At 36.2% G+C, this 21,410-nt stretch overlaps 2 protein-coding genes across 2 annotated transcripts in view; one reads left to right on the top strand and one right to left on the bottom strand.

Annotated features, from left to right (window-relative positions):
- Positions 1-8,295, bottom strand: part of meis1a (Meis homeobox 1 a) — a 51,791-nt gene extending 43,496 nt beyond the window's left edge. Inside the window, exons 1-3 of the mRNA XM_059333981.1 lie at positions 7,896-8,295; positions 3,486-3,727; positions 757-898 (exon numbers count right to left, since the gene is read on the bottom strand). Of these exons, the coding sequence (XP_059189964.1) occupies positions 757-898; positions 3,486-3,727; positions 7,896-7,907 (396 nt within the window). The 5' untranslated portion in view covers positions 7,908-8,295. The remainder of the gene's footprint in view (positions 1-756; positions 899-3,485; positions 3,728-7,895) is intronic.
- A 7,719-nt stretch (positions 8,296-16,014) lies between these two features.
- The window catches only part of spred2a (sprouty related EVH1 domain containing 2a), a 24,616-nt gene continuing 19,220 nt past the window's right edge, over positions 16,015-21,410 (top strand). Inside the window, exon 1 of the mRNA XM_059331409.1 lies at positions 16,015-16,380. Within this exon, the coding sequence (XP_059187392.1) occupies positions 16,355-16,380 (26 nt within the window). The 5' untranslated portion in view covers positions 16,015-16,354. The remainder of the gene's footprint in view (positions 16,381-21,410) is intronic.

The raw sequence follows: 21,410 nt of genomic DNA on the forward strand, positions 1-21,410 counted from the left end.
TCCAAAAGTCAGCGACAATGACACATGTGTAGCTTGTTGGAGCGCCAAATTACAGAAGAACAAGAAGGAAGGAAACAGGACAGTAACGAGAGAAACTTTAAAAACAGGCGTTATCGTCTGAGTTTTAACTTTCTGACGGTCCTCAAACGGATCATCGGTTTCAAAAGTTTCCGTTATAAAAAGTGACCAAAACTTGTGTTAAAATGTTGATATTTGTGTCAGAATCTCTTTATTCTCCATGTGTCATTTAAAATAAAGCGTTTGCACTAACCAGATCCTGTTAAAAACATTAAATTCTGCTCCTCAGAGACACTGTGGAGACATGATTGATTCTGCTGAGACCAACGGTCACGTGACAAATATTTACTGAAAATCTGTTTACACAGAGCAGAGAGGAGAGGACAGGAGAGGCTGTTTACACAGAGCAGAGAGGAGAGGACAGGAGAGGCTGGAAACATGACAATACTTCAATATGTACAATATGTGGAGAAAACTGGTTTTGGTCATATTACATATTTCTTTGAAAAAAATGTTTTTGATACTTTTAAATCTTTTTTTTTTGTTGCTATTTTGTTGTTGTTGTTTTTTCTTTTTTTTGGTCTTTGTCTTTTTAGGTTGTTTTCTGTAATTTTGTTGATTTTTTTTTTTTTTACTTTTTTGTTATTTTGTGAAACAAACAACAAAAAACGCCCTGAAACGACTCATTGTGGTTCAGAGGGTTACACAGACACATGGATAAAGTTCTGGTTTCTGTACCTGTTTGGAGAAGACAGCGATGTCCTCGTTGAAGGAGTCTGAGGAGCAGACGTCTCCTCCCGCCTCGCCGCTCTCTCTCGGCGTGCAAGTCGCCAATTCACATTTTTCAAAGATCAGTGCGAGCAGAGGGAATAAAGGATGTCTGGAAGAAAGAAATGCAGATATCTCAAAACCTGAACAGACAGGGAGAAACAAAGCAGGTGTTCCTGATGCACAAGCAGGAACAATCCTCAACCCAATACTCTTTTATTTATTAAGAGAAAAAGAGTTAGCCAAAGAATAAAACAGAAAAACAACAAAAGCTAAAAAAAACAAAAAAAACAAACAGTAAAACTCCAGTGGAACATCTGAGACAGACAGATCTATTATAAGTCCATTTTATTTATGAAATATATTAGGAGACATGGTTTTACACCAATATATGGCCAAACATTTAAACATTAGTGGATTTAAAAAGGTTCATCATCACCACATCACACTGAAAATAACATCAGATGAAAGTTACATATAGTTTCTTTAAGTTAAAATTGTATATTTAAAGAAAGAGAGAGAGAAAGAGAGTCATGATAACTTTAGGCTTCATAACCCTAAGACCTTTTATCTAAATGAGTTTGATGTGAGATTGAAAAAAAAAACTATTAAATAAAAAGATGTTTGAGCAGCAGTGGGGGAAAAACTATGTCAACTTGACATAGTTATAAACTTTCACTCAAGCTGAGTTCTTAAAGCTGGAGTAGGCAGCTTTATTTTTGGTTTCTTTGAGAGAAAAACCTTCCAGCAGGTTGTGATTTAAGTGTTGAGAGAAAACTCCACCCTTGCTCCTCTCAGCTCCGTTTTCAGGCTTTAGGGAAAAACCTGACCTGTGACATGAAACTGTGAGTCGACTGACACTCCTTTCATGCAAAAGAACAATTTTATATCTTGTGTTTGTCAGAGATGAGCTCAAGAGTTTCCAGGAAATAATAATTCAGCATAAAATACGACTTGATCTTTGACCTCTCAGACCAAAAGCAGTCCTCAAACTTTATGTCGTTACATATTTTGACTAGCAGCAGAGTGTTTTCACATTCAGGTTTTTCTGCTTTTACTTGAGTTGAAGGAGCTGATATATGTCATTTAAGTGTTGAGAGAAACTCTAATCCTGCTCCTCTCAGCTCCGTTTTCAGGCTTTAGAATTAAAACCTTACCTGTGACATGGTAAATGGACTGCACTTATATATCGCTTTTATCCAAAGCGCTTTACACTACAGACTACGGTCATTCACCCATTCACACACACATTCATACTGGTGGCAGAGGCTACCCTATACGGTCCCACCTGCCACCATTGGGAATTCATTCACACACCAATGAACGCAGCATCGGGAGCCATTTGGGGTTCAGTATCTTGCTCAAGGATACTTTGACATGTAGGCTGCCATGGTCAGGAATCAAACCACTGACATTCCGGCCAATGTGCAACCGCTCTACCAACAAAATCACAGCCGCCCATGACGTGAAACTGTGAGTCGACCCACACTCGTACGATTGTGATTTAACCCAAAAACTCAGTTTCATGCAATGCATCAATTTAAATCTTGTGTTTGTCAGAGATGAGCTCAAGAGTTTCTTAGAAATTAATTATTCAGAATTAATACAGACAAATTGACTAAATAAATATTTGTCCCCTCAGACCAAAAGCAGAGCGTTTTCACTTCCAGGTTTTTCTGCTTTTACTCGAGTTGAAGGAGCGGATATACGTCTCCAGCTGAGCGCCTGTTTCTGTTTCGGCTTCACTTCAGCACTCAAACACAAAAACAAGTTGAGTTCTTAAAGCTGGAGTAGGTCGTTTTATTTTTGGTGTTACCAAGAGAAAAACTTTCCAGCAGGTTGTGATTTAAGTGTTGAGAGAAAACTCCACTCCTGCTCCTCTCAGCTCCGTTTTCAGGCTTTAGGAAAAAAATCTGACCTGTGACATGAAACTGTGAGCCGAACAACACAAAAACTCAGTTTCATTTTTTTTTTTAAATCACTTTATATCATGTGTTTGTCAGAGATGGACTCATAAGTTTCATGAAAATAAATTATTCAGCATAAAAAATGACTTTATGACTTTGTCCACTTTGACCAAAAGCAGCCCTGAAACTTTGAGGCCATCACATATTTTAGAGTGTTTTTACAATCAGGTTTTTCTGCTTTTACTCGAGTTGAAGGAGCTGATATACGTCATTTAAGTGTTGAGAGAAAACTCCAATCCTGCTCCTGTCAGCTCCATTTTTTGGCAAAAATCTGACCTGTGACATGAAACTGAGTTGACTGACACACGTACAATTGATTTATCCAAAAACTGAGTTTCATGCAAAAGCATTAGTTTGAATCTTGTGTTTGTCCGAGTTGAGCTCAAGACTTTCTTGAAAATTAATTATTCAGCTTATAAAACAACAATTTATCTAAAGAAATCTTTGTCCCCTCAAACTTAAAGCAGCCCTGGAACTTTGAGTGCATGACATATGTTTGCCAGCAGCAGTGTTTCACATTCAGGTTTTTCTGCTTTTACTCTAGTTAAAGGAGCTGATCTGCGTCTGTTTCTGTTTGGACCTTGACCTTGTTTCGGCTCGGCCAGCGAGACGTTACCCAGATAAATCAAACAGGAAACTGCCCCGACAATCAGTTTAAACAGAAGAAGAGAAACCTTTCTAAAATAGCTTTTTTTAGTCTCTGCTGTTGTGTTTTCTGTGAACTCTTTGTACCCGTAAATGGCGTCTTTGTCCCTCTTGACAGCGTCCCCGGCCGTGGCGCCCACGCTGCTGCTGGACTGGGCGTACTGGTGCGGCGGGTATGGGCCGGCGGCGGCGGCGGCTGTGGCGAGGTGCACGGCCTGCAGGGAGCGAGCGGCAGCAGCGTGGTGGTGGTGGGGGTGGTGGTGGTGGTGATGGGGGTCTCCGTAGACTCCGCCCATCCCCTCCAGCCCGTAGTGGGCCAGGTCTTCATACTGAAACACAGTTGACAGAGATAAGACACTGGTGACCTCTGACCTCTGGGGGCGTGACAGAGCTGCTTGTTGACCTCGTGGAGGTCACAGCGCAGAGACAAACTGTGTGTTTGAATATAATGTCTCAATAAAGCAAAAAAAAGGACACAAACTGCACAAATATATAAACTAAAACACTCTTTAAAGGAGACTGAGGACCTTTTTCCAGCTATTGACTGCAGTAGATTTCCTCTAATGACCAAGTTAATAAAATGCACTTTATGTAGATGGAAAAAGTTTAATAAAATCTAACAGAAAAGTGACGAGAGATTAAAGTCCGCAACAACAACAACAAACTGTTTTAAATACGTCTCAATAAAGATGGAAAAAAAGCTGATAAAATGACACAAACTGCACAAAAAAATACTTCTCTCAGAAAAAGAAACAAAAACACTCCAGAACTTCTTTAAAGGTTTTTCCAGCTATTTAATGCAGCAAATTTCCTCTAACAGTCTAATAATTTTCTGCACGTTTATACATAATAAAACCAAAATAATAATAATAATAATAATAATAATTGTTTCATGCAGTAAAAACATACCAGAAGAAAACAGTGCAAAGAGAGATAAAAAGGTCAACAGATACAAATTAACAGAAAGAATTGAGGTTAAAATGTCCTTAAAGTGAATTTAGATCTCAACATAATCACAAATAACTCCTGATTTTTATTGAGCAAGTTAATAAAATGCACTTTATATAGACGGAAAATATGTCTTAAACACAACAGTTTAATAAAATCTGACAGAAAAGTGATGAAAGGTTAAAGTCAACGTCTCCAACAACAAATTGTTTTAAATATGTCTCAATAAAGATGAAAAAAAGCTGATAAAATGACACAAACTGAGACTGAAGAGCTTTTTCCAACTATTTACTGCAGCAGATTTCCTCTAAAAGTAATTTTTTCTGCACTTTTATACATAAAATAACCAAAATAATGTTTCCAGTAAAAACACACCAGAAGTAAACAATGCAAAGAGATAAAAAGGTCAACAGATACAAATTTTCATAAAGAATCGAGGTTAAAATGTCCTTAAAGTCTCAAAAAATCATAAATATCTCCTGATTTTTAATGACCATAAAGTGCATTTTTCATTAAATCAATAAAATAAACTTTATATAGATACATCCAAAAATAATGTATAAAATCTAACAGAAAAGGGACGAGAGACTAAAGTCAACAACAACAACAACAAACTGTTAAATATGTTTCAATAAAGACTTTTAAAAAAGCTGATAAAATGACACAAACTGCACAAAAAAATTAACTTAAGAAACAATGCAGAGGAGATAAAAAGGTCAACGGATACAAAAGAATAGAAAAAAAATCAAGGTTAAAATGTCCTTAAAGTGCATTAAACTCTCATAAAAGCATAAATAACTCCTGAATTAAAATGTCCATAAAGTGCATTTTTCATTAACTCAATAAAATAAACTTTATATAGATGGGAAAATGCTTTTAAAACATGTTAATTTAATAAAATCTGACTGAAAAGTGAAACGTTCAGGCTACAGGTGTTCATGTTTGTATGTCCACCTCTTTATTCCCTCTAATGTCACTAAAACTGTGAAGCTTCTGGAAAATAATCGGATTTAAACTTTTTAACTCAGTTTTACTCTCAGACGTCTGATCTCAGATTGTTATGAGCAGATAAATAAATAAAAAACAGCCAAACTCTCTCAGCAGAAGAAGAATTAAACTTTAGCAGATTTTCAAAATAAAATATAAATCATTCATGTCAAACAACACGGAGGAATATGTCAGAACATATTATTATTATTATTATTATTATTATTATTATTATTATTATATCTTGTCAATGCTTATTTACTATGAAAAAGTGTTTAAAACTTTCAAGCTCATGAGCAAAACTTTTTTCTATCTATTTTTTTGTTTGTTTTGTGGTAAAACCAACAAAAACTATAAAATGGGTAAGACTCTGTACAAGCTGAATTAAATAAAAATAAAAATAAAATAAATAATTATAATTTTACTTTAAATTAAATTTCCCAATCAAAATCAAATTTAAAACAGTAAATTATATGTGAAATGAAACTGTGACTCCACTGGGGATTTTGTCTGTGCAGGGGGTGGACAAAATAACACGAACACTTTAAAACATTACAACAAGACGCCTCTGACAGAAACATTATGAGTCTTTATGAATGTGCAGCTGTTCGTTCGCAATTATAGTTTCCACCCGGCTAAACTTTTTTATCTTTCTTAAATAAACTTTGAGTCTGAGGACAAAAATACTTTAACTGTGACTGTAACTTTAATTATTGTAAAATGTTCATGCTCAAATGATTTAAGCCTTTATCTTTATTTATAACATGAAATAATGAGATTTCATAATAATTCAAAACATGTTTAAACCTTTAAAACGCTGCAAACTACAAATAAAGATTATTTTTTAAATACCTAAAGGTGCAGAAGTCAGTTTAGTTTATAACTGAAGCAACTAAAGTTTATCATCTAGTTTGTTTGTTTAAAGACTTTTTGTGGATCTTTATGTGCTTTTATTCCTTTATGCTATATATATATATATATATATATATATATATGTGTGTGTGTGTGTGTGTGTGTGTAAACTCATATGTAGGTAAACTCACACTATGAAATAAAAAGGCTATAAAATATTTAAGCTACAAGTCAAAATAGAATAAAAAAAACATCTGGTACCATTTTAAATCGAAAATATATTTTTATTCATGTGTTTTAAAACAACAACAATATATTTATATAATCTAAACTAAATAAACTACATACAGAACTTTATTGAGCCAAATAGTCAAAGTAACAAAGTTTGAATACGTTTAATTAATTACAGTTATTTCAATAAGCAGAATATAATACAACTATTTATATGATGTTTTTATTTGCGTAAAAACATTTCTAAGACTTTTTATGTTCTGCGTGTTTTCGGACGCAGCTTCAGAGCTCCACGGATCAGTTACATAATGTGTCACATATTTATAGAATAAAAAGTTTAAAAGAATCATTAATGTGTTTCTTTTTGTTCGGATTAAAGCATCAATGATCACAAATCAATAAAACTTTGCGGTTTAAACTTTGACCTCAACAAGCAGTGTTTTAATACTAGAAAAGTTTTATTTTTATTATTAAGAAAACTTATTGAAGTGTCTTTGTGTGTGTGTCTGTTGAAGAGATTAAATCAGCCGTGAAACTAATTAAATTAAATGATTGTTTTATTCTCCGGCGCTGAAACTCAACCGGCCTCTGAGCCGAAACTCAGCCGGCCACAGAGCGCTGTGTGGCGGCCTCATTCCGAGCTGAGAGCCGCTGGAGGAGAGCCGAGAGCTCCAGAAAGTTTCCTCTGTTGGTTTAAAGTCTGTCAGGTTCATCAGCTTTGTTGGTGGAATAAAATCTTGTGGTTTATAATTATTTCTTTTGAAATGAAAACTTTTTTTGGTCATAAATCAACTGAAAAGTATCCACTGAAAAATAAAAACGTCAAGGCCAAACATACAAAACTATCAAATAAATGTTAAGCAAGAGTTTAAGGAATTTGTATTATGAAAACTATTATTCTTTAAATCCCTTAAAACGTTTTCTATTAATAGGTATGTGGAAAATAAAAATAAAAATCACCTGCAGCTTTTTCAACATTTATTTTTCTCACCGAGAGTAAATTAATTTAAGCTCCGTTATTATTAGGCCTAATATTATAATTATTAATCACTAAATCAAACGCCTGTTTATATGAATCTGTGAATGCAAATTGCTTATGGAAATTAATTAAAAACAAAAGTGAGAAATTATTTTTTCCTGTGAAAAGTTACTTTTTTTGACGCACAAAGTTTATATCATGACTAGTTTGTGAAATTAAAACAATGAAATATTAATTAACTGTAAGAAACAACGTGAATATTATTATAAATAGTATTGTAGCAAACAAAAGCTTCATTTATTTATTATTTTAATAGTTAAAATTCTGTTTTAATTGGAGTTTTGTGTCAATTTGAAGCTTCGCCGTTTTCCCACGGATCCGAACTGAGTTTATTGGACATGAAAGTTGTCTATCTGAAGACAAACTGTCCTCATCTAAAGACAAACTGTCCTCTAACGCGTCTTCTCTCTGCGCTCTAATAAAAGTTGATTTTTACGCACCCGTTGCGCCATTGGCCCCGTCTCTGCGCCCGGACTCCAGGTGACTCCTGCGGGGCAAAACACACATCCAACTCCCGGTACCGGAGCGTTAATCACTTAATCCCGAGTGAAACGAGTGGGACGAGTCCCGCCGCGCAGAGAAACGCAAAGAGAGCAGAAGCGGGTCCCTGCGGGTCCGCTCCGCTCCGCTCTCCACGGGAACCGACCGACCGACGGCGACGCTCCTCCGCCAGCACCAGCAGCTCCAGCCCGGGCACACGCTGTCCTGCTCCCGGCCTCCGGCTCCACCCAACCGAGCGCTCAGTCTACAGGCCCGATCCGATCAGGATACATCCACACCGGGGGGACAAAGTGAGGCGGAGCCGCCGGGCCGTGCGCCGCTGTCTTCTGCGCGGAGCTGCGTTCAAATCCCCATCGCAGCGTCCTCCTCCCTCAGAGCAGGCCGGCAGGGTGGGAGGGGAGGGAGGGAGGCAGGGAGGCGGAGGGGAGAGTTTCTTTTCTGACTTAAAGGAGCAGACTCCCTGCGCGCTCCCGCAGCCAACACAAGACGTGCCAAGGCGCGCCACCGCGACCTGCTCTGGAAGGAGTTCGTTATGTTGATGTAAAAGTATCAACAAAATTGCCCCAAAGACTGTTTGCACATAAACATTTCCCTGCTCAAATATGGTCAAAATGTAAACGTTCCCGCAACAACCTGCACTGGACGGAGTTTGTTGTTCTTGTTTTTTGTTATTGTTGTGGAGAAAAATATATGTGATAATGTGCAGATTCATTAAAACTGCAGACGTTATCTTGTTTAGATTGTTTGTGTTTTAAGGTGGAATTTTTCGAAGTCTTTAAATGCAGCAAATTTTCAACAGAAAATTGGAACACACGCGCGCGCGCGCGCACACACACACACACACACACACACACACGTCAGAAAATATTGAAAATATTAATATTAATATTTTAGGCCGATATATTTCTGACACAAACATTGCATAATATTCTTATATTACTCTATACAAAACTTTACTATTTTTTTTTTTTACCATTGTTTTAGCAAATATTAAATATTTTAGGCATTTAAAGTTGTTGTTTTTTTTTTGTAAATCTTAAATATTTTAGGCAGATATCTGTCTGACAGAACATTGCAAAATATTCCTATATTAGTCTATGAAAATTTTACTTGTTATTTCTTGGACCAATTTTGAGTAAATATTAAATATTTTAGTCATATAAGTTTTCTTTTCTTTTTAAAACTATTTTAATGTGACTATAATATGACTTTGCTTTGTTCGCTACTCGTCAGATACTGCATAAAATTTAATTACTGTCATTAGTTAAAGAGAAAGAATATACATGTTTATAAGTGTTTTTATAAAGAAATAATATCAAAGTTTAAATGAGAGAGAGAAACTAAAGAGCAGCAGTGATAGAACTGACCTGTTGGCCAGCAGCGCCCTCTAGTGTCTATCGAGTGTTAACACAGCCAGAGGGCTTTTATTTATTATTTATTCATCAGACTTGATTTGAGATTGAGGTGATATATTTATATATAATGACAGAAATCATAAAAAAGAAAATATGAAAGTTGTATTCCTCTGATATTTTTTTAAAAATTGGAATAAAATGTAATTTATATATAAACACCTTTCCAAGTGCCAACTAGTGTCACAAATGTTTAAAAAAAATCACAAAATGACCAAAATAAAATGTAAAAATATTTGTTTTAAATTGCAAAAAAGACAAAGACAAAGACACAAAATGACAGAAAAACACAAAATATCTAAAAATATTTTTTAAAAAGACACAAAATGACCAAAACTAGATTTCTCCACATATTGTACATATTCACGTGTAAACTCACATGTTTCCAGCCTCTCCTGTCCTCTCCTCTCTGCTCTGTGTAAACAGTCTCTCCTGTCCTCTCTGCTCTGTGTAAACAGCCTCTCCTGTCCTCTCCTCTCTGCTCTGTGTAAACAGCCTCTCCTGTCCTCTCTTCTCTGCTCTGTGTAAACAGCCTCTCCTGTCCTCTCTTCTCTGCTCTGTGTAAACTGATTTTCAGTGAATATTTGTCACGTGACCATTGGCCTCAGCAGAATCAATCATGTCTTCACAGTGTCTCTGAGGAGCAGAATTTAATGTTTTTAGGACATTAAATTCACAGGATCTGGTTAGTGCAAACGCTTATTTTAAATGACACATGTAGAATAAAGACATTCTGACACAAATATCAGAATTTTGCAAACATATCTCACACCAAAATATCACAAATAAGCTTTTTGTTGGTTACCTTTAAAAGAAACTTCCGTAACTGATGATCCGAAGGACCGTGGGAAAGTTCAAACCGACGATAATGCCTGTTTCTACATGTTATTTGTATGATAAACGGTGGATTTAAATAAAAAAAAACATACATTTTAGAGGGTTAAAGTTGTGTGTGTAATGTATAATTTTACAGGTTTTTTGATGTATAAAGCTTCTGTATACACATTATTTATGGCTGTTTGCACATGAACATTTTCCCGCTCAAATGTGGTCAAAATGTTCACGTTCAATCAACATTTTCAAATCACTTTTTAGTCAGTTTTGAACGTCTTTTCACAGCTGACTGTAGATATTTGTTAAATGTCTTTAACAGAAAAATTATCAGCAGGGAGGAAACAACTAAAGTCTGAAAGGAGAGAGACAGATGCTCACATACCTGCTCAGGTGTTCAGACTCACAGTCCACTCAGTGACTTTAGTGTGACGTCACTGCTTACAAAGAGACTAAAAGAAATCTCTAAAATGTTTTTAATTTATTTCAACAGTTTTTTGTCAGTTCTGTGTCACTGGGTGATTTACAGAGCAAGAAGCAGCATGGTGCTTATATACAGCACAAGATGGCCAACTGTGAATTAATTATCCAATCAGAAGTGGACACACAGATGCCCCGCCTCCACAGGAAGCTGCACCTCCAACACTTCAAATAAAAGCACACAACAAAAATGTTATGTATTTAGAAAATCAAATTATCACAGTGTCAATATTTCATCACAGAAAACTAAAAATATACTTTAATCAATGTAGAAATAAATAAATAACAGTTTTATCATTATAATAGTATTTTATTATTATATATTATATTATATTATATGATATAATCTTATATTATATTATTAATATTATATTTGTGAACTCCTAATTTCACCTTTATATCTATTTCTGATACATCCCAGTTGTTGCTATTTATATGTAAAATTTCACCCTCAAATTAATTATTATTATTATTATTAATATATTATTATTATTATTATTATTGATATTATTAGACGTAGACAGAATTTATTGTCATTCAAGTTATACATAGACAAATGCACATTTGAACATAATTTCGATGCACTGGCTCACAGTGATTTTATTGTGGAATGTAACAAACTCTAGATAAATATAAATATAAATTTAAAAAAATAAAAACTATGAAATCATAAAAATAGAATAGTGTTTATTGCACAGAAGTGTAGCAGCAGAAAGTGTATTTTACTACACTAATTATTATTATAATTATTATTATTATTATCATTATTATTATAGGTTAATTCTGCTTGCTGAAGTTGCATCACTTTTACATTCTTACAAAACTACAATATTTATTTATATTGTTATAATAAAATCAAACGATAAAGAAAAAAATTAACATACAAAATTATATAAATAGTGAAGGTATTTATAAAAAAAAAAAAACAATAATGCACTAATGAATCAGAGTGGAAATATTACATAAAAATATATATTTCATAATATATTATGTTATGTACGAGTCCAAATTGTCAACAAAAAAAGTGACACTTGGGGAGATATGAAATAAAACTTGTTTATGAAATCATTTTAATGGTTTTTGTCTGCACTGCCCAGTATATATATATATATATATATATATATATATATACACACACATAAATGATTTCTAAAAAACAAAGAACAAATCAACAGCATTTTAAACAAACCACAATCAGCTGAACAGAATAAAGAAAGAACTTTATGGTCTCTGTTCACCTTTAAGTGTTTCATATGTTTTATCATTTTCATACAAAAGAAAACTGAATCTCTGCAGCCTGATAAAACCTCGACCCTGATCCTTACCTCGCAGACTCGTTTATTTGTCACAACTGCAGACACCTGGAGCTCAACACATTTTATTAGAGACACATTAAAATCTGCGAGCAGGACGTAGAGAAACTGCTCTGCACTGAGCAAATAAAGAGACAGAAAACACAGAATCACATTTAAACGCTTTCTATACACACACAATGACCAAATAAACATCAAACACTGTCCATTACTGCAGAGGACAGATGTGCAGCAGATGGGAAGTGCGGCTGCAGTAGCTTAACTCGACCACTAGGTGTCAGTAAAACACAGTGTTTATAAATATTACTTCTTTTACTGAAGTCAGCTCATAATTAACTGATGGTTATATATAGACTGGGTCTCTTATTTTGAAAAATAGTTTGCGGGTGATTGTCAGCAGTAGAGAGTGAAGTATTTACAAAGTATAACAGAGAGTGAAGTGTTACTACAGGTAAATGAGAAGAAAAGGAGATCAAAGCTAAAGCTAAAGAACTGGTGAATATACTGCCAGTATAAGTTCTGTTTTAACTTCTTACAGAAGTAAAAGTCCTCGTTACGTTCAGTTGACTCAGCTGCTTTTAGTGTCAGTGTTCACTAGTTAACTCGTTTTTACCTCAACTAGTAACGTAATTAGTGAGCATGTCTGCCTTCACTTGAGAAGTTGTTGAAGAAACTGTGTAACTAGTCAACTAGGAAAGTAATTAAAGAAATGTAAACTGGTTAACCAGTGAGTTTTGCCCACACTAGTTGAGTAAAGTAAGGTAAGGTAAAACTTTAATGTTCCCGAAATTTAAAAACTGGTTTAACTAGTCAACTGGTAAAGTCAACAACACTCTCATGAGTTAATTAATTGAACAAATAAAATAAAAAATACTAGTTTACTAGTACAAGTACTAATAGTTAATTCAAAATATATTTTAACTAGTTGAAACCGTGCATTTGACTAGTCAACTAGTAAAGTAAGTTTTAAAAAGTACACTTTTTGCCGACACTAGTTAAGTATTTTAAAAACAGGTCAACTAGCTAAGTCAACAACACTCTTATGAGTTAACCAGTGATCTGTTTGCCTCCACTAGTTAACTAGTTGAAGAAAATGTATGCAACTAGTTATGTCAATACACTTAAACTAGTGAAACTAGTGAGTCTTATGCCCCAACCAGTTAAGTAGTTGAAGAAAACTAGTGTCCCTAGTCAACTAGTAAAGTAAAAATACACTTAAACTAGATAAACTATAGTGGATATGTTGGTCTGTACTTGTAACTAGTATTTTTCTTAACCTCACTAGTTAACAAGTCAGGTCAAAAAAGGGCTTTAACTAGTGAAGTAGTTTAAGAAAATGTGTCTCAACACGTTTAAAAAGGGTTTAACGTGTCAACTAGTAAAGTCAACCACACTCTTATGAGTTAAGCAGTGAGCATTTGCCTTCACTAGTTAACTAGTGAATAAGTAGTTGAATGATAAATAAGTCAACTAGTTCATTCAAAATAAACTTTAACTAGTTGAAGACATTGTGTTTGACTAGTCAACAAATAGTCAAGTCAAGTAGTTCAGTCACAATATACTAATGCTTCATCACTAATGATCATTTGCCTTCACTAGTTAACTAGTTGGAGAAATTGGATGTAACAAGTCAACTAGTAAAGTCAAAAACAGTTAGCTACTAGAAAGGTTTGCCTTCACCAGGTAACTAGTTAAAGACATTTCATAAAACTAGTCAATTAGTAAAGTTAAGACACTCAAATTAGCTAACTGTTGAAGAAAGTTCAACTAGTCAACTACTAAAGTCAACAACAATCTTATTAGTTAACCAGTGAGCATTTTTCCTTCACTAGTTAACTAGTTATAAGTAGTTGAATAAATTAGTCAACTAGTTAATTCAAAATAAACTTTAACTACATTGTGTTTAACTCGTCAACTAATAAAGTAAACAGCACTAAATTTGTGCTGTGCAATTTGTGCACAATTTGTTAACTAATGAACATTTACCTTCAATAGTTAACTTGTTGGAGAAGATGTGTTATAAAGTAAACAACACTCCAATTACTTAACTAGTGAGATTTTTTACCTTCACCCGGTAACTAGTTGAAAAAGCATGTTCTAATCAACTAGTTCAGTCACAATATACATAAACTGCATCACTAAAGATAATTTTCCTTCACTCTTTATCTAGTTGGAGAAAATGTATGTAACTAGTCAACTAGTAAAGTCAAAAACAGTTAGTTACTGAACAGTTTTGCCTTCTCCAACTAGTCAACTAGTAAAGTCAAGACACTCAAACTAGCTAACTGTTGAAAAAAGTTTAACTAGTCAACTAGTTAAGTAAAAAAAAACTCCTATTAGTTAACCAGTGAGCATTTTGCCTTCACTAGTTAACTAGTGAATAAGTAGTTGAATAAATGAATAAACTACTCAACTGGTTAATTTAACATATATTTAAACTAATTAACTAGTTGAAGACATTGTGTTTTAATAGTTAACTAGTAAAGTAATCAGCACTCCAATTAGTTAACTAATGATCATTTGCCTTCACTAGATAAGTAGTTGGAGAAAATTGATGGAACTAGTCAATTATTAAAGTAAAAAAACAGATAGCTACTAAACAGTTTTGCCTTCACTGGGTAACAAATTAAAGACATTTCATTTAACTAGTCAACTAGTAAAGTCAAGACACTCAAACTAGTAAACTGCTGAAAAAAGTTCAACTAGTCGACTAGTAAAGTCAACAAAACTCTTATTAGTTTACCAGGGAGTATTTTTCCTTCACTAGTTACCAAGGTAATAAGTAGTTGAATAAATTAGTCCACTAGTTATTTCAAAATAAACTTTAACTAGTTAACTAGTTGAATACATTGTGTTTAACTAGTCAACTGTTAAAGTAAACAGCCTTCAAAATAGTTAAATAATGAGCATTTGCCTTCACTAGTTAATTCGTTGGAGAAAATGTGTGTAACAAAGTCAACAACATTCCTAGTTAGCGACTAAGCAGTTTTGCTAGTTAGCGACTAAGCAGTTTTTCCTTTCCTGGGTAACAAGAAATGTCATTTAACTAGTCACCTAGTAAAGTCAAGACACTTAAACTATTTAACTGGTTGGGGGAAAAGGTCAACTAGTAAAGTAAACAACACTCAAATTAGTTCAATAGTGAGCATTTTGGCTTCACTAGGTAGCTAGTTAAAAAATATATGTTTTTAGTAAACTAATTCAGTCACAATATACTTAAAATACTTAACTAATGAGCATTGTCTTCGCTAGTTGACTAGTTGGAGAAAATGTGTGTGACTAGTCAAGTAGTAAAGTCAAAAACATTCCTAGTTCCTAGTTATTAGTCAACTAGTGAAGTCAAGACACTTTTTGCCCACTAGTTGAATAGTTTAAAAAACTGGTCAACTAAAATCAACAAAACCCTTATCTTAACCAGTGATCAGTTCACTAGTTAAAAACATGTATTTTACTAGTCAACTAGAAAAGCCAATATACCTAAACTAGGTAACTCGTGATACTTTTGCCTTCACTAGTTAACTAGTTGAAAATGTGTGTCAACAACATTCCTAGTAAGCTACTGAGCAGTTTTGCCCTCACCAGGTAACTAGTTAGATACGTTTTTTTTTTACTAGTCAACTAGGAAAGTCAAGACACTCATACTAGTTAACTGGTTGAAAAAAAGTTAACTGGTCAACTAGTACAGTCCAGTTTTGCCAACACCAGTGAAACTAGCTGAAAATGTAAATAGTCAACTACATTATATACTATATGTACTATATTATTGTTGTTGTTGTTGTTGTTGTTATTATTATTATTATTTGTATTATTATATGGTAATAGCACGTGACTCTGCAGTCCTTCGGGTCTGACGTCACCGCCCCCTTCTCCCCCTCCTCCTCCTGCTCCGCTCTGCCTGCGCTCACTGAATCCAACATGGAGTAAGGAGGAGATGGGGCTCGTCCGGGGCCATCCTCACCGATACCAGCGCACCATTTTCGGTCACCGCATTCCAGCCCGGTCCGGCGGGGGAGGAGGTAGAGGAGGCGGTGGAGGAGGAGGAAGAAGAAGAGGAAGAAAAGGCGTAGGAGGAGGAGGCGGCGGAGGCGGAGGAGGTGGTGGGAGAGGAGATCGGATGCGCCTCTTCGGATGCGCTCCAGTAATTGAGGAGTAAAAGGAGGAGAAGAAGGAGAGGAAGAGGAGGAGGTGTTGGAGGAGGAGACGAAGATCCGAGAATACATAACGCACATCAGGACTGAAGAACCGAGCGGAGAGCGGGGGAGAGCCGGATCCGCCGCCGCCGCTGAAGGGCGAGGAAACATGAAGACACCGCACCGTGCAGCCGCGGCGGGAGATCTTTATTACCGGAGGTGAAACGGAAAAATGAGCGAGGACACGCGCCCAGACGAGTGAGTACCCCCCCCCCCCCCCCCCCCCCCCCCCCCCCCCCCCCAACCCCAACCACACACACACTCCCACCCTGTACCCCAATAACAATAATAATAGAATAATAACAATCATAACACACCTCATTATTATTATTATTATTATTATTATTATTCCCTTATTATTATGATGATGCTTGGCTGCTGAGGCTTACACGGATTGGTGCTGATATGTTGTTATGGGCTCAAGTGATGAGGGGGTGCAGGGGCCTCCTCCTCCTCCTCCTCCTCGTGGAGAGGTTGGTTGAGGTCGGACAGATTTCACAGGAAGGAGAAACGTGTGCAGCCTCCTGCAGATGTGCTCCAGTCAGTGCAGCTCGCATCACGGTGGAGCTTCTGTTCTACAACATCCAAACATTTGTTTTTTATTAAAAACCATGTTTGCATGTTGTTGTTGTTGTTGTTGTTGTTGTCCTGCATTCATAAACAAACAGACAGCTGCAGTGGTGACAGGAGCTGGATGCTGGTTCTGGCTTGTGACCTTTCAGATGACGCCACTGACTCATCATCAGGTCACAGGTTGGACCACACTTGAAAAAAATAATTTAAAAAATGGTAGCAAAAGTTGCCAAACACTTAAATAACAGTAAACAACCTTAAGTTATTTTACGGATAATATATAGTAAATATCTTAATTTTAAAAAATGGTAAATCGCCTCTGTAAAAAAGAAAAGGAAAAAGAACAGTAAAATGTCTGACAGCAAAAGTTGAAATTGTCAAATAACAGTAAACAACCATAAGTTATTTGCAAAAATATTCCTTAAAAATACAGATAATATACCGTAATTATCTGTATTCAAAAATGATATATCTTCACAGTAAAAAATGTATGTATGTATGTATGTATGTATATATATATATATATATATATATATATATATATATATATATATATATTGAGAGAGAGAGAGAGAGAGAGAGAGTAAATTAAGTTTGTTTGTTTTTTTGCGTATTCACAGCAACGTGGAGATCTAAAGCCTTTCACCGTGTTTTCACGTCATCACAGTTTATTCCAACATTAGTTCATTTAAAAATGTGGTTCAGCGTTCGGTTGGACTGAACAGACTCCAAGGAGTCGCTGCTCACTTTCTCCACAAGAAGACAAAGAAATACCAAAAAAACAGCCACAAAATGACCACAAAAAAATAATAAACCAGTAACTAAAGACACAAAATTATAAAAAAATACTAAAAAGAATGACCAAAATAAGACAAAAGGTTACCAAATTAAGTCATAAATGAGCAACAAAAGACCGTAAAGTGACAAAAAAAGTAACTTTCTTCGGTAAGTAACGAACATTTAGTCTCAGCGTTGACAGTTTATTTTTCAATACTGTAGATTATTTTTCGATGACTGTAATGGCGAACTAGTTGCTTGAAACGGGCCACAAACCGATGGGTGACATCACGCTGACTCTATCCATTATCTATATAGTGGAGCTCTCTGCTCGTATGCCAGAAAAGTCCGTTCGAGTCTTTGTACGATCTGCTCGCTCGTTTGGTCGGACTGAACTTATCGAGGATCAATCGTATTTTTCATCTGTGCACACTGAAGGTTTACTACTATACACTTTCAAATTATGTGCAATGCATAATACCCCAAAATCCAGTTCTGCTGCTTATGATCCACAGTGTTTCTACCACAGCTCCGCGCTGCAGGACATGGTAAGGTTCACTGTTGGAACAAAAAGCTTTGGTTTGGTTGTTTTTTCTGCTTCCTCAGCACTTCTCTGAGGTTAGGGCCAAACAGTTCCTGGTTAGCCTCTAAAAGACAGTTTAAACAGTAAATAAATGATATAAATGCTGGAAGTGAAGTTGTTAGGAGGATGACGTGATTACTGGAAGTGACATAGTTCAGTAAAAACCTGATGCAGGAAGTTAAGAGATGTTTGAATCACATGCTGCACTTTGGTTTCACATGGACACCAACGCTGTTCTGCTGGGGAACATTTAATGTGTTTTTTGGGTTTTGTTGGTCTTTTATAGGTTTCTTTCATTTTTGGACATTTTTACGTCTGACATGGGGAGAACATGCAAACTCCACACAAAAGAGCCGTAGGCCAGAGTCGAACCGGCGACCCTCTTGCTGTGAGGCAAGAGTGCTAACCACCAGACAACCGTCTATTTTGGGTCATTTTACATCAGTTTCCTTTGTTGGCTATTTTATTTTATGAAACCGATGGCTCGAATCAAGCAATCTGATTGGTTGTTAGCCTTTGTATAAATCCCATATACCACGGCTATGACGTCCAATTCCTTGTCACAATTCCGCTTTCATCTTTTTATGCGAGGTGCTTGGGACTTCCTGCTGTTACTAAGCAACCAAAACAGCTTTAATCTCCCATTAGTATCAAACCGGTTTTCTAGCTACAAAATGGAAACATTTATGGTCAACTTGGACCTCCGTGGTGGCCTAACTATGGATTAAATACATGGATAGAGACCCTCCGAAAATCTATATCCTTTCAGTCTTTGTTTGTGTATCAGTGAATGTTCTTAAGAGAAAGATAAATCTCCTATCAGCATCTCGGTCGCCACCTAGTTTAGCACCACAGAAAGCGTCAAGCAGCGCCGACTCCCCATTGTACCTTACAGTCATGGAAAAAATTATTAGACCACCCATTTGTTTGGATAAATATAATAATAACAATAAAAATAGCTCATAAGACTTTAATTTAAGAGCTGATATCTAGACATTTTCCATGGTTTTCTTGGTAATAACCAAAATCATTATCAAGTAAACCATGGAAAATGTCTAGATATCAGCTCTTAATCCACACTGGTGACCCTGATGTTTTTCTACTGGATCATTCCATGAACATCAGAAACGGTGATGCCGGCGCTGTTTCTCTGAAGCTCCCAGAGTTCTGGGAATCGTCTGCTTCAGCTTGGTTTGTGCAGACCGAGGCACAGTTCACGCTGCGGGGGATTGGAGCGGACAGTCGGCCCCCAAACATTACTGATGGATTGATAACACAGTAGATCAGGTTATGAGGTTGGACTGACTGGGGATAAGGCTAACCGCTAGGCTATGTTAGGATAAGCTAACAGGGCAGCAGCAAGAGAGAACGTTCCCTAGCAACCGCCGGCAGGAGGACCTATTTCAATTTAAGAACAATCCTGAAACGATGTTTACTGGTCTCATCTCATAACTTTGACCCTTTCACACTGTATTTTCACTTAATGACAGTTTATTTGAACTTTTTGTTCAGTAAAAATGTCTTGTTCAGCGTTTGGTTGGGCTAATAGACACTCTAAGGAGTTGCTGCTCAGTTTTCTTCGGTAAGTAACATACATTTTGTTTTTGTTTTTTGCTAGCCAAAATGAATATCGTTAATAGTTATAATTAATGCTCCAATTAATGCTAACATGAATTAGCAGCGGCTTCGCTAAGTCGGGTTGAGGTGTAGAGAGGCGTGTAGTCAGTGATCAGATCCCTCTCACTCCTCAACAGTCCAAATGTGGTCTGCTCCACGTATCAGAACCAAGATGGCGACACAAGATGGATATGAGTGTAACGCTGAACTCGATGCTTCCAATGGGCCACAAACCAATGGGTGACGTCACGGTGACTCCATCCATTATTTTTATACAGTCTATGTTCTCTCCTGATGTTCTCTCCTGATTTTACATCTTTGTTTGTTTGACCCGTCCTCCCCCCCTTCCCACCCACCCTAACTGACACTTTGAGCTTTATCCTCCACCTTGCTGTCATTCACAATTCCGACGGCCACTACAGGGCGCCACTAAGGATTGGCATATCGTGCATGCAGGACTGGATTTTGGCGTCTGCATTGCACGTTATTTGAAAGTGTGAAGTCATGTTATTTGCACACAGACTGGTGAGGATACCCTAGCTGCTCAGGACTCTCTGTAGTTCTGTGGTGGAGGATTCTCTGTTGTCATTGGACGCTGAGGGGCTGAAACTCTCTGTGGTGGTGTTTTCTATCGATCGGGCAAACCGATGCCCCCGGACCAGCCGACAGGGAGCTGTCGATACCGCCGGGGGGGTGACATTGAGGAAAGGTCAGCAGGCAGCTTGTCCCTGCTGCTCGGCTCCACCCACAGGACACCATTGATTTTATATCAGGGCTGACCTCCATGTGAGCGGCTGGTGCCCAGTGGCTGCAGCTCACACACCATTTAATATTTATCTTCTCTCAGCTGTGATTTAAAACTATTAATATGAGTTAGTTAGTAAGCTTTCAGTTTTACACATGTGACTCCAGTTTAACCCTCTGAACCCCAAAGAGACGTTTCAGGGAGTTTTTTTTTTACTCTTTTCACATTTTCCTCTCTATAAAATCTCTATAAATCTATAAGTCCTGCAGCTGTATGGAATCAGCACAATCAGAACAGCTCAAACATGTCTTAGTGCAGAATAACACAGTTATAATGAAAGAAATCAGAAACAAGTTTAATTTCTCTGATAAATTATAAAGACATAAATAAAATAAATAAAAGACATAAAACAACCAAAAAAAGACACAAAATGCCACAATAATGACAAAAAAATACAAAACAGCCTCTCCTGCCCTCTCCTCTCTGCTCTGTGTAAACAGCCTTGTTTTGGTCACTTTTTATAACAGAAGTAGTAAGCTGTGATACTCTGTTCAAGGACTGTCAGAAAGATCAGACTATGACAATAACGTCTGTTTTACAGTTTCTTTCTTAGATAAATGGTGTAGGTATTTTTGGTGATCTTTTAAAGAGAGCATGCTTTTCATTTTGGGTTATCAAGTTTGATCATGGTCAACAACAAAGATCTAAAAGCATATTTTCAAACTGGTTTTTCTGTAAAATGATGCAGGAGATGTTGTCAAGCTGACTTTACCAGGACTTATTCAGATGTTGCCAGAGGTGGACAGTAAATCTACTGAAGTACTGCGGCGCTCTGTAGAGGAAAGTTATTGAGAAGTTTGTCAGAGAGCCGAACACCATCTGCTACTGATCCAACCTCCGAGAAACAACATTTCTACGCTGGTGATGATGTCA

This window comes from Centropristis striata, chromosome 1 (genome assembly GCF_030273125.1).
Source record: "Centropristis striata isolate RG_2023a ecotype Rhode Island chromosome 1, C.striata_1.0, whole genome shotgun sequence".
In the NCBI taxonomy this organism is placed as follows: Eukaryota; Metazoa; Chordata; class Actinopteri; order Perciformes; family Serranidae; genus Centropristis; species Centropristis striata.